The following is a 13,399-nucleotide window of genomic DNA, read 5'->3' as shown; positions in this document are numbered from 1 at the left end:
GGAAAAGGGGGGTGATTTGAACTTTTAATAAGGTGTGTTTTTTTTTTTTTTTTTTTACACACACACTTTTAGTCCCCTTAGGAGACTTGTAGGAGGAATCGTTCGATTCATCACACAGATCAAGGTGGTTCCATAGAACCACATGGATCTGTGAGCTCTGCATTCGATTGATAAAGCCTGGTCCTGCCAGGCTTTATCATGATCAGAGCCGCAGCCAGCACAGGACATGAGGTAGGCCCTCCGGCTACCTCAGCAGTTGATGCGCCCCCACGATCGCGCTGCGTGGGGGGGGGAAATCCATCCCACTGGACCACCAGGGAGCAGTTAAAGGTACTGTCAGAAGCAATCTAAAAGGGTTGATCGCCGCATGTCGGCTATTAACGCTGGCCCTCAGCTACAAGAATCAGCTGGGGGTCGGCCGGTATGACACGTGCTCGAGTCGGCAGCCCGCGCCATACCTGCTTAATGGCAAATGGACGTGTATACAAGTAAATTGTCGTTAAGGGGGTACTCCACTGGAAAACATTTTCTTTTAAAATCAACTGATGCCAGAGAGTTAAAACTTAGACTTAGACTTCTATTAAAAAAATCTTAATCCTTCCAGTACTTAGATGCTGTATGCTCCACAAGAAGTTCTTCTCTTTTTGAATTTCCTTTCTGTCTGACCACAGTGCTCTCTGCTGACACCTCTGTCCATTTTAGGAACTGTCCAGAGCAGGATAGGTTTTCTGCAGATTTGCTCCTGCTCTGGACAGTTCCTAAAATGGACAGAGGTGTCATCAGAGAGCACTGTGGTCAGACAGAAATGAAATTCAAAAATAAAATAATTTCCTGTGGAGCATACGGCAGCTTATAAGTACTGGAAGGATTAAGATTTTTTTTAATAGAAGTAATTTAGAAATCTGATTAACTTTCTGGCACCAGTTGATTTAAAAAAAAATAAATAAATAAAAAAAAATGCTTTCCAGCAGAGTGCCCCTTTAATGCCTTGGGGACTCCTTATTAAATAAAAGCACAGGAGAGCATTATTAATGAGTGGGGGTACTGTTGGGGAATGATTTGTGAATATCATCACAGTTGGGACATTGTTAGTGAGCAAAGGGCCCAGTTGGAACAATCCTAGTGAGGACAATGTTATAGTACAGAACATTACCAGGGGCAGAACACTCTGCAGAGACAAGTTACAATTGGGTTAAAAACAACATGACAGTCTGAAGGAGAAGACCACGACTGATCAGAGATGACATCACCTGTAAGTCACTGGGTATAACTGAAATCACTTATACAGGCTGCAGGGCTCCTATGTAATACTAGTATCTACTGCTATATGGGCACTGTATGGGGCACATACTGGTCAGTATACGTGGTCATGTTGTGAAGGGATTATTTGGTCCTTGTCTTCTGATATTTTTAAATGCAGGACTATTTATTCTAAGCTATTCCGGCTTAAAAAGAAATGATTCAAGGAAGGGCTGATGCATCTATGACAGTGTTTTCCAAACAGCGCGTCTCCAGCTGTTTCAAAACTACAACTCCCAGCATGCCCGGACAGCCAACGGCTGTCCGGGCATGCTGGGAATTGTAGTTTTGCAACAGCTGGAGACACACTGGAAAACACTGATCTTTTGTAGTTTTGCAACAGCTGGAGACACACTGGAAAACACTGATCTTTTGTAGTTTTGCAACAGCTGGAGACACACTGGAAAACACTGATGTTTGGGCACAGGTTAATATGATAGAGTCATATCCAGGGACAGCGTACCCACGTCTGCATAACAAAAGTTGTGATAATATTTAATTTATGCATTCTTTTTTGTTCTTGCGCAAAAGGCGCTAGCTTCCGCTCAGATCTAATAAATAGCATATTTGCAGAAACCATCATTTTCCTTTAAATGTGCTCGCTCCTCACTTGGTGGTATAGACCCGGCCCTACAGTATGTTGTTACTGGCTCCAAGACCCACGACGGAGACTTTTTGTTATTGTACGTATTAAATACGCTGCTGGCACCTTCCACGCCAACGACCACCGGCTGCAGGAAAAACATAACACGCTAGAAGAAAAGTAACTTCCTTAGGGGAAAAAATAAAAATAAAAAAATGGCCTGAGAACCAAGTTGACAATACAGGGGCATGGAGATAATTCATTGCTGTTCACTTCCCTGTCCTGTGCTTGCATGTAACTAAACCGTGGAAGCAGATTGTGGAGATTTGCCTTGAATTAAATCCTTCGGGCTAGATCAGGCTTCAACTCGTTAAGACTGACCACAACAATGGTCTTCTTCACGCACACGACGCTGAGCTCTCGCCAAGAAGCTTTCTTTTCTTGGTCTGTGTACACACAGGTCTGTTTGTCCCTTCACCGACCATACACCAGTATTTCCACTCATACGTTCGCAATAAGCAGAACGTGATACAGATCTGCTGGAAGTATCTGAAGCCGGGCAAGTTGTTTACTCCGACCACAAGCACCAAATCACTCCAGACCCTGGATTTAGACTTTATGAATATGTTTCCTGCTTAATGTTGTTCTTGTAACAAAGCCACGCCACTGCTGCGCTGCAAAAGCCGCATGTGTTCACATTCTGTATTAGCAAAAGGTTTTGTATTTTTGTTGTTTGTTTATTATTTTATTTACTAAGAAACTGTTTTAGGGTGCGTTCACACGGCCGTCTGTCCCCGTATTTTTATCCCTGTTTCGGTTCCCTTCTTGCAGGCTGTAAACGGATAAAAAATGGATAGGATAGGGGATAAGTTTCAGATTGCGGGTGGGAGCTGACCGCTGCCCCCCCCCCCCCCCCCCACGGTCTCCTGTACGGGGCCCCAGCTCGCAGCCAGATAGCGGGTGTCGACCACCGAATGAAGCGGGGGCTGACACGCCCCCTCAATACATCGCTATGGCAGAACTAGAGTTTGCCGAAGGCAGCGCTCCAGCTCTGCCATAGAGTTGTATTGAGGGGGCGTATAAGCCGCCGCTTCATGCGGTGATCAACACGCCCCCTTCCCGCAGGCTGCCGGGGCCCCGTAAAGGAGATCGCGGGGGGCCCCCAGAGGTCGGACCACCCGTCATCTGAAACTTATCCCCTATCCTTAGGATAGGGGATACGTTTTCATAACGGGATATCTCCTTTAATGCCGTTTGCATCAGTTTTGCATCAGTTTTTACTTCTGATCATGCTCAGAATATTAACCCCTTAAGGACGCAGGACGTAAATGTACGTCCTGGTGAGGTGGTACTTAACGCACCAGGACGTACATTTACGTCCTAAGCATAACCGCGGGCATCGGAGCGATGCCCGTGTCATGCGCGGCTGATCCCGGCTGCTGATCGCAGCCAGGGACCTGCCGGCAATGGCCGACGCCCGCGATCTCGCGGGCGTCCGCCATTAACCCCTCAGGTGCTGGGATCAATACAGATCCCGGCATCTGCGGCAGTTCGCGATTTAAATGAACGATCGGATCGCCCGCAGCGCTGCTGCGGGGATCCGATCATTCATAACGCCGCACGGAGGTCCCCTTACCTTCCTCCGTGCGGCTCCCGGCATCTCCTGCTCTGGTCTGAGATCGAGCAGACCAGAGCAGGAGATGACCGATAGAACAGATCAGTATTAGCAATCATGGTATTGCTATAAATAGTCCCCTATGGGGACTATTAAAGTGTAAAAAAAAATGTTAAAAAATGTAAAAGTAAAAAAAAAAAGTGAAAAATCCCCTCCCCCAATAAAAAAGTAAAACGTCCGTTTTTTCCTATTTTACCCCCAAAAAGCGTAAAAAACATTTTTTATAGACATATTTGGTATCGCCGCGTGCGTAAATGTCCGAACTATTAAAATGAAATGTTAATGATCCCGTACGGTGAACGGCGTGAACGAAAAAAAAAAAAAAAGTCCAAAATTCCTACTTTAATACATTTTATTAAAAAAAAAATTATAAAAAATGTATTAAAAGTTTTTTATATGCAAATGTGGTATCAAAAATAAGTACAGATCATGGTGCAAAAAATTAGCCCCCCATACCGCCACTTATACGGAAAAATAAAAAAGTTAGAGGTCATCAAAATAAAGGGATTATAAACGTACTAATTTGGTTAAAAAGTTTGTGATTTTTTTTTAAGCGCAACAATAATATAAAAGTATGTAATAATGGGTATCATTTTAATCATATTGATCCTCAGAATAAACAACACATGTCACTTTTACCATAAATTGTACGGCGTGAAAACAAAACCTTCCAAAATTAGCAAAATTGCGTTTTTCGTTTTAATTTCCCCACAAAAATTGTGTTTTTTGGTTGCGCCATACATTTTATGATATAATGAGTGATGTCATTACAAAGGACAACTGGTCGCGCAAAAAACAAGCCCTCATACTAGTCTGTGGATGAAAATATAAAAGAGTTATGATTTTTAGAAGGAGAGGAGGAAAAAATGAAAATGTAAAAATTAAATTGTCTGAGTCCTTAAGGCCAAAATGGGCTGAGTCCTTAAGGGGTTAAAAAAAATTTTTTTTTGGGGTTTCTTAACTGAACAATAACAGATCATAACAGATCCAAACTGATAACATCCGTTTGCATCCGTTATTGTCCTTTTTTTTTTTTAAGTCCATTTGTTTTAGTTTTTTTTACGGGAGAAAAACGGGACGGGTCTAGACGGCCGTGTGAACTCAGCCTTCGTAAAATGTTCAGAGAGTTGTCTCAATATGAAACAGAAATCACAGGACTAAGATGAAAGAAAAAAATAAAAATAAAAAAAAGATTGGGGATTTAAAAAGCATTTTTGTGATAATTCTTACCCCTTGAGTGAAATCAAACACAAAAAGCCATAAAAGGCAGAAAAATGCTTGTCATTTTTTTCCCATCCTAACTTGTTGGTTCCCTGGCATGTATAATCTACATTGGGGAAAAGGAGCATGTAAACATGGCTTTAGACCAGTGTTTCCCAACCAAGGTGCCTCCAGCTGTGGCCAAACTACAACTCCCAGCATGGCCGGACAGCCTTCGGCTGTCCGGGCATGCTGGGAGTTGTAGTTTGGACCCAGCTGGAGGAACCCTGGTTAGGAAACACAGCTTTAGACATTCCATGCAGGAATCAGGAAGGTTTTAGAACACATGTTATGCTCCACTGGCAGCAATAGTCCCTATAGTACATTTACAATAGAGCGCCACCTGGTGGTTAAACCTACAAATATTACAGTAGATGAAAGGACTTGAGCTCTGTTCACACCTGCATCATGCTATTAAACTGAAACAATGCGGTGTCAGGTTCCATTAAGGAGTCTATAAAACTAGTGCTGAATGCTGCATTAGTCCTCTTGTCTATATAATGGAATCTGCAATGGAGCCTCTGTCATAGCTGTCGGCTTACCCTTAAAAAGGAGGTCATCCCATGATGAAGTTATTCCCATCCACAGGAGAGGAGATAACTAGCTGATCAGTCGGGCCCCACTGCTTGGGCCCTCACTAAGACTGGGAATGGATTTTTTTTTCAAAACAGTGCGCCATTTATTCTCTGTATGACTTCCCAACATTGCCAGGCACTAAGCTTAAAGGGGTACTCCGGTGAAATTTTTATTTATTTTTTTTAAATCAACTGGTGCCAGAAATTTAAACAGATTTTTAAATTACTTCTATTAAAAAATCTTAATCCTTCCTGTACTTATTAGCTGCTGAATACTACAGTGGAAATTCTTTTCCGTTTGAAACACAGAGCTGTCTGCTGACATCATGAGCACAGTGCTCTCTGCTGACATCTCTGTCCATTTTAGGAACTGTCCAGAGTAAAAGGAAATCCCCATAGCAAACATATGCTGTTCTGGACAGTTCCTAAAATGGACAGAGATGTCAGCAGAGAGCACTGTGCTCATGATGTCAGCAGAGAGCTCTGTGTTTCAAAAAGAAAAGAAATTCTGCTGTAGTATTCAGCAGCTAATAAGTACAGGAAGGATTAAGATTTTTTAATAGAAGTAATTTACAAATCTGTTTAACTTTCTGGCACCAGTTGATTTCACCGGAGTACCCCTTTAATGCAATAGTCGGAAGCCCCATAGAGCAAGAATGGACCTTTTGTTCTCCATTCTAAGGATCAGCTGGGGTTCCGGCGGTTGGACCCTCACCAAAGCTGTTTATCCTGTATGTCTTAATGGCACAAACCATACAAGAGTATTAAATTTGATGGAACAATCCATAAAGTACCATCTGAGTAATTTGGCATCAAAAAAATACAAAAAAAACAATTAAAAAAAAAAACCCACATCACAAACCAGAACACTGAAGTAAAGCAGAATGTGTATCAATAGCTTTTTAGAAAACCATCTGTGGGGAGGATTCTGTTACCAAATAACTTCCTGAGCAAAAGCCATCTGAGAATAGAGAGTTTCCCAATGGGATACTGTCCCAAGAAATCTGCTGTCTTGGATATTTTCTATTAAGGTTTATGGAAGGTTAAATCTATTTAAAAAATAAAATGGACAATAGCTGCGTTAGACCCTTAAAGGGGTACTCCGGTAGATCAACTTGTGCCAGAAAGTTAAAAACAGATTTGTAAATTACTTCTTATAAAAAAATCTTAATCCTACCAGTACTTAGCTGCTGTTTACTACAGGGGAAGATCTTTTCTTTTTGAATTTCATTTCTGTCTGACCACAGTGCTCTCTGCTGACACCTCTGTCCATGTCAGGAACAAATCCCCAATCTCCTGCTTTGAACAGTTCCTGACATGGACAGAGGTGTCAGCAGAGAGCACTGTGGTCAGACTGAAAGGAAATTAAATAAAAAAATAAAAATAAAAAAAAAGAACTTCCTGTGGATCATACAGCAGCTGATAAGTACTGGGAGGATTCATATTTTAATAGAAGTAACTTACAAATCTGTTTAACTTTCTGGCACCAGTTGATTTAAGATAAATTGTTTTCCACCGGAGTACCCCTTTAAATATACAGTCATCTGCCCACCTGTGATAATCTAAATATATGGTATAAATTTACAATCACTTCTCTTACAAAGACTGATTATTACTTTTTGACATTTTTAATACTGAATACAACTTTTAGGATTTTCAATAACAAGTGACAGTGATACGGCTGAGTTACATATTATGACACTCCGCCTGCTAGAAGACAAAAAACCACCACACACACACACACACTGTAGAAAACAAATGGCACAAGCTGTAGATCTTAAAAGGGGTACTCCACTGGAAAACATTTTTTTTTATCAACTGGTGCTCAAAAGTTAAACAGATATGTAAATTACTTCTATTAAAATATTATTCCTCCCAGTACTTAACAGCAAAGAGCACTGTGGTCAGACAAAGCAAATTCAAAAAGAAAAGAACTTCCTGTGGATAATACAGCAGCTGATCAATACTGTAAGGTTTAAGATTTTTTAATAGAACTAATTCACAAATCTGTTTAACTTATTGGCACCAGTTAAATAAAAAAAATAAGTAAAAAAGTAATACGTTTTCCAGTGGAGTACCCCTTTAAGAAAAAAAAACACTTTCATTCGCCACACTTGCCATGCAGTTGAGTGCAATGTATGGTTACCTGTAAGCAGCTATTTCAGAGTATGACAGTCACCAACAGATGGTCAGAAGGGAAGTCAGAGGACATACAAGAGTCTGAATCAGATAGAGAAGTAAGAAGAGAATAGAAAGTAGGAAGTTTGTTTAAAAAAAAATATATAAAATTAAAAAGGGAAAAAAAGAAAAAACCTTCTTACCTACAGTCATTTAACCAAATAGCAATTTTTTCATTAGGTATGTTACCTGCAAAAGAACAAAATACATTTTAACAAAACATCTAAATTACCATTTTTCTTCTATATAAATAGTAAAAGGAATCTGTCAGCTCCATATCAGAGTTTAGGACACTGGCCAAGTGGAAGATGGCTGTCCGGGCATGCTGGGAGTTGTAGTTTTCAAACAGTTGGAGACTGATCTAATGTGTATGGTCCGCTTTATAATTCTGCAACAGTATCAGACCTAAGCAACACCCTGTTGCCAATTCATTTACTCATTTTCAGGAGGAAGAATAGGCAATCCAGAGTCCTAAGAAAGGATGTTTCAGTATTTACAAACACAGATACATCAGAAGAGCTGAAAGAACACTTACCGTATTTTTCGCCGTATAAGACGCACTTTTTCTTCCCCAAAACTGGGGGGAAAAAGTCGGTGCGTCTTATACGGCAAATACACCCCTATCGCGGCGGTCCCTGCGGTCATCAATGGCCGGGACCCGCGGCTAATACAGGACATCACCGATCGCGGTGATGCCCTGTATTAACCCTTCAGACGCGGCGATCAAAGCTGATTTCACCGCGGCCGCCCCGAACAGCCCGACTTAATAGCCGGGTTAGTGCTTACAGGACACCGGGAGGGACCTTACCTGCCTCCTCGGTGTCTTCTCCGTTCTGGGATCCCCTGTATGGCCGGCGCTCTCCTTCCTCGTCATCACGTCGTTGCGTACGTGCGTCGGCGTGCGTAACGACGTGATGACGGAAAGCGAGGATACCCGGCCGGCAGCAGAGACGTTCCGGAGCGACAGGGACACGGTGACAGCGATGGAGCGACATCCAGGGCAGCGGTGACTGGTCCGGAGCGGCGGGGACACGTGAGTATTAAATTCTATGCAGTGGTCTTCAATCTGCGGACCTCCAGATGTTGCAAAACTACAACTCCCAGCATGCCCGGACAGCCAACGGCTGTCCGGGCATGCTGGGAGTTAGAGTTTTGCAACATCTGGAGGTCCGCAGGTTGAAGACCACTATTGGGTTCAAAATCTTTAATTTTTTAGATTTTGCACCTAAAAATAGGGTGCGTCTTATACGCCGGTGCGTCCTATAGGGCGAAAAATACGGTAAGTGGACAAATATGACCAAATGTGAATAATTTGAACCATACACGGTCATAAAAAGGAGATTTCAGTACATCCCCACAAAACCTCAATTCTACAATATTTTGCTAACTGGTCGACCTGCTTCAATACACATCAATGTTATCTAAACAAATTTATGGAAAAAAGAAACCCCCCGGCTTACCATGGGCACAATGAGCTCAGCCATCTATCCCGCTCACATCTTAGGCTCCTTTCACACTATATGTTGCTCCGTTTTAAAGACCCGTTACAATGTCCCGTTTAGAAAACCCTTAAAAACGTCCGTTAAAAAATCTCATTGAAGTCTATGGGATTTTTTGATTATCCGTTCTCATCAGTTATAAATAACGGATGATATTTATAACGGGAGAAAAACGTCACATGTACTTATTTTTCTCCCGTCACAAATAACGTCCGTTAGTCATAACGGGCTATAACGGGTGAGGACCGATAATCAAAAAATCCAAAAGACTTGAATGGGATTTTTTTTTTCTAAACAACCGTTTTTTTGAGGGTTTTCTAAATGGAACATTGTAACGGGTCTTTAAAATGGAGCAGCAGTATAGTGTGAAAGGAGCCTTACATAGAGATGCAGTCATTCTGTGGACCGATCATGCCAATTTTTGAGAGAGAAATACAGAATATGGTTAGACCGGGTTCACGTGGGCAGAACTTGTACAGAATGTGCACACTGAATATGCCAATGGGATTCTGCTGCACTGTTTACAGGGCGGAAATTCAGATCCGGCATCTGCAAAAAGAATGATCATGTCTATTCTTTTTGCAGAGTCCGCAAGAAAATGCATTTCCGAGTAGTCTTCAAGCCCACCAGTTAGTCAAATGTGTCGAATTACCGCAGCTGTTTTTCGTGCGGACATTCCGCACATTTTTGTCCGTGTGAACATAGCCTGAGGCCATACAAACGAATGTGCCGAATGTCCGCCCGAAAACACATGCAGACACGCCGCACATTTGAATGTTCTGGCGAGCGCTAGGACAGCATTTCTGAGCGGAATAGACATCTATGCTTTCTGCGTATGCTGGAATCGGGATTTCCACGTCAGGAACATCTGAGGCAGATATTCCGTGGTGTGCACAGTGCAGCAGAATCCCACTGAAATCAATGGGAAACACTGCAGTGGAATTTCTAAGGGGAATTCCGTTCAGAAATTCTGCTGTTTGAACATAGCCTTAGCCACGTTCGATTCCCTGCATGTTGCTGATTTGTTTCCTCAAATTTGCAACACTTGCTTCCAAAATATGGGGCAATTTTTACCTTTTTTTATTATTATTATTATTATTATTATTATTTTTTTTTTACAGCAGTGTTAATAGAAGTTTTCATTTAGTATTCCATTTAAGGTGAGTCCTCTAAAATGAGAATACCCTAGCCATGTGGCTGTATACATTTAATCCAATGATTCCCTAGATACACACCCCAGTGAGGAATACGAGTTTCCCTCAGTACCATCACAGAGCAGATTTCTGAACCTGCAGAAGAATTTGGGTTCTTCAGGTAGAACAACATAGCAGGTTTACAAGATAAATGGATGTGAGGATGGGAAAAGAAGCAGCCAACCAGTAGATAAACCAGTACGGCAGGAATGTGTTTTAGAAGGTGATTTTGCCTAATAGGACCAGCTGTAAGTATGAGTACACCAAAATAAAAGGAACAATTTTCCAACCAGTATTTTGCATTAATTTGTATGGATATACTGCACTATTTTTTCTGTGTGTGAAGTCCGCAGGTCGTACTGCATGTATGTGTATATAATAAATATATTAAATTTACCTACTTCCAGATAGGACACTTAAGGATTTTTAATTGTTGTTTTGTCCTTGTTTGACAAGTTTTACTACTTAATCTCCCAAACAGCAATCCTCATTGAGTAACAGTCTTCCAGGGTACTAGGTGAGGCTCAAAGCAACACAAACTTGTTGGGCTATGGGTCGGAGATCATTCATCCACAAACCACTCATCTAGTTCAGAGGCATAATGGGGTTCTAAAGAATTCCCTATGCAAACGGAATCCCATTGGAAAGAGCAATCTACAAGAATAAATATTTTGGACTTTTCCTAGGTATACTGTAGTGACCAAAAGAATCCTGAAATCTCATGTAGTGGACGCTTTATATGTACAGTACACTTAGATACTATAAACTGTGTGTATGTCAACCATGAATGTGCCTAAACCTGAACAGCAGCTCTGGGATCTGCCTTCAGCTATACACAAAGGCTAGCCCCAGGGATGATAGGATGAGTTACGTGTAAGTGGGAACTAGTCAATTCATTTATTTGCCTCCGTGCTATGACCTTTTACCTCATCATGACGTCCTTAGGGGTGATGCCTATTTTCTATAGAGTCTGTACAGTGTGGAGACAGCAGGAAGAAACAGCATGATCGCTTCTCCCCGCTTCATCTAACAATTGGTTGACGTCTTAGCACCCAGACCCCAGCTATGAAAACTTGAAAAAAATCTCCCAGCTTACACACCAAACTTAGACATTTTGCACTGCATTTTATTTATTTAAACACAATGGGGGAGATTTATCAAAACCTGTGCAGAGGAAAAGTTGCCCAGTTGCCCATAGCAACCAATCAGATGGCTTCTTTCATTTTGCAGAGTTCTTGTTAAAAATAAAAGAAGCGATCTGATTGGTTGCTATGGGCAACTTTTCCTCTAGACAAGTTTTAATAAATCTCCCCCAATGAGTGTCTATTAGCAATAAATCCCAGTTTATGTCTACACTGTGGGACACATGGCAGCCTTAAAGGAGTAGTCCAGTGTTGACCAACTTATCCCCATCCTAAGGATAGGGGATAAGTTTGAGATCGCGGGGGTCCGACCGCTGGGGCCCCATGCGATCTCCTGTACGGAGCCCCGACAGCCTGCGGGAAGGGGGCGTGCCGACACGCCCCCTCATTACAACTCTCCGGCTCTGCCATAGAGATGTATTGAGGGGGAGTGTTGGCCGCCGCTTCGTGCAGGGGTCGACACCCGCTATCTGTCCGGAGAGCCTGGTCCCCGTACAGAGAGATCGCAGGGGGCCCCAGCGGTCGGACCCCCGCAATCTCAAACTTATCCCCTATCCTTAGGATAGGGGATAACTTTTTCACCACTGGACTCCAGTGGAAAACTAACTTTCTGGCACCAGTTGATAAGAAAAAAATAAACAGAATTATAAATTACTTCTATATACAAATCTTAATCCTTCAAGTACTTAGCTGCTGAATGCTCCAGACGGCATTGTCTAGTTCTTTTTTGTCTGGTTACAATGCTCTCTGCTGACACCTCTGTCTATGTCAGGAACTGTCCGAAGCAGGAGAGGTTTGCTATGGGGAATTGTTCCTGGTCTGGACAGTTCCTGACATGGACAGAGGTGTCAGCAGAGAGCACTGTGGTCACACTATGCAACTTCCTCTGGAACATTCAGCAGCTGATAAGTACTGGAAGGATTAAGATTTTTAAATAGAAGTAATTTACAAGTTTGTTTAGCTTTTTGGCACTAGTCGATTTTAAAATTGTTGTTTTCCACTGGAGTACCCCTTTAAGTCACAGGTATATGTCAGGAGACCCTTCTGACATATGAGGGCTCTAAATGGGTTGTTAGCAGAGCCGAAGCGCTGACACAATAGACATGCTATCATGACTTTTTCCCATACCTTTTGTTCTGTACATGCGATCCCTGTAAGGACTAGTTGAAATAAATCTGAAGACGAATTGCAGGCTTCAGAGACTACAACGGTCTAGTCATCAGATATGAGTCTAGATACTGCAGGGGTTTTTTTTGTTTGTTTTTTTTAGAACTTTGCCAATTATAGGGGAATCTTGAGATTTTAACTAATTTAAATTGGTATTCCAGGATTTTTTTTTATTTGATTATGCTACAGGGGCTGTAAAGTTAGTGTAGTTCATAATATAGTGTCTGTAGCTGTGTGTGACGGTTTTCTCACAATTCTTCTGTGATTTTTATCAGCATACAAAATGACTGTTGTCTCAGATTTTTCCCAGGTTGCAATGCGGCCGAGACCTGACTCACTAGTCAGCTGATGACAGGGAGCCTGTCTGCTTCAATGGGTGGAGAGATCAATCTGCAACTAATGCAACAGCTGTAGGCACCCTGATTGAAAACCACAGGTCTTTTGAATGGATGCAGCTCATTTACGTTTCAATGGGTGGGATGGCTGATGTGTGGGAGAGAGGAAAATGGAATTATGGGATTTGTAGTCAAAGAACGAAACTCAAAAAAGGAAATACCAGTTCATAAAAAGCTAGCCCCAAGACAAGTGTAGATCCTTCCTAAGCATGTCCATTACTGTCTGCCAGGTACATACTAAAATCACCTTTTGGTGGATAGCCCCTTTAAGGCCTCATGCACACAAGACTTATGAATTTGTAACAAGATGACTAACGCTTGATATTCTGTCTTTATCAATGGGGGGGAGAAGAGGAATGTAGGCATGTGAAAATGTCATATGACCGGTATACTCCCGTAGAAGCAATGCCCTAGGGCACTGTTTCCCAATCAG

The 13,399-nt window shown here is 42.0% G+C and overlaps 1 protein-coding gene across 3 annotated transcripts in view; it reads right to left on the bottom strand.

The window, feature by feature from the left end:
- The window catches only part of ITPRID2 (ITPR interacting domain containing 2), a 90,586-nt gene that overhangs the window by 63,948 nt on the left and 13,239 nt on the right, over nucleotides 1-13,399 (bottom strand). The window contains exons 2-3 of one of the 3 annotated variants that reach the window (XM_056534702.1): nucleotides 7,714-7,759; nucleotides 7,539-7,612 (exon numbers count right to left, since the gene is read on the bottom strand). The exons of 1 other annotated variant lie outside the window; for it this stretch is intronic. Coding sequence is in view for 1 of the 2 variants with exons in the window: in XM_056534701.1 (XP_056390676.1) it covers nucleotides 7,714-7,759 (46 nt within the window). In the remaining variant the exon portion in view is untranslated. The remainder of the gene's footprint in view (nucleotides 1-7,538; nucleotides 7,613-7,713; nucleotides 7,760-13,399) is intronic. One more of the 3 variants, XM_056534701.1, reaches the window with a different exon arrangement.

This window comes from Hyla sarda, chromosome 8 (assembly GCF_029499605.1).
Source record: "Hyla sarda isolate aHylSar1 chromosome 8, aHylSar1.hap1, whole genome shotgun sequence".
NCBI lineage: Eukaryota > Metazoa > Chordata > Amphibia > Anura > Hylidae > Hyla > Hyla sarda.
Note: the sequence above shows the minus strand (reverse complement) of the source record. Positions and strands in the feature narration are given on the sequence as shown.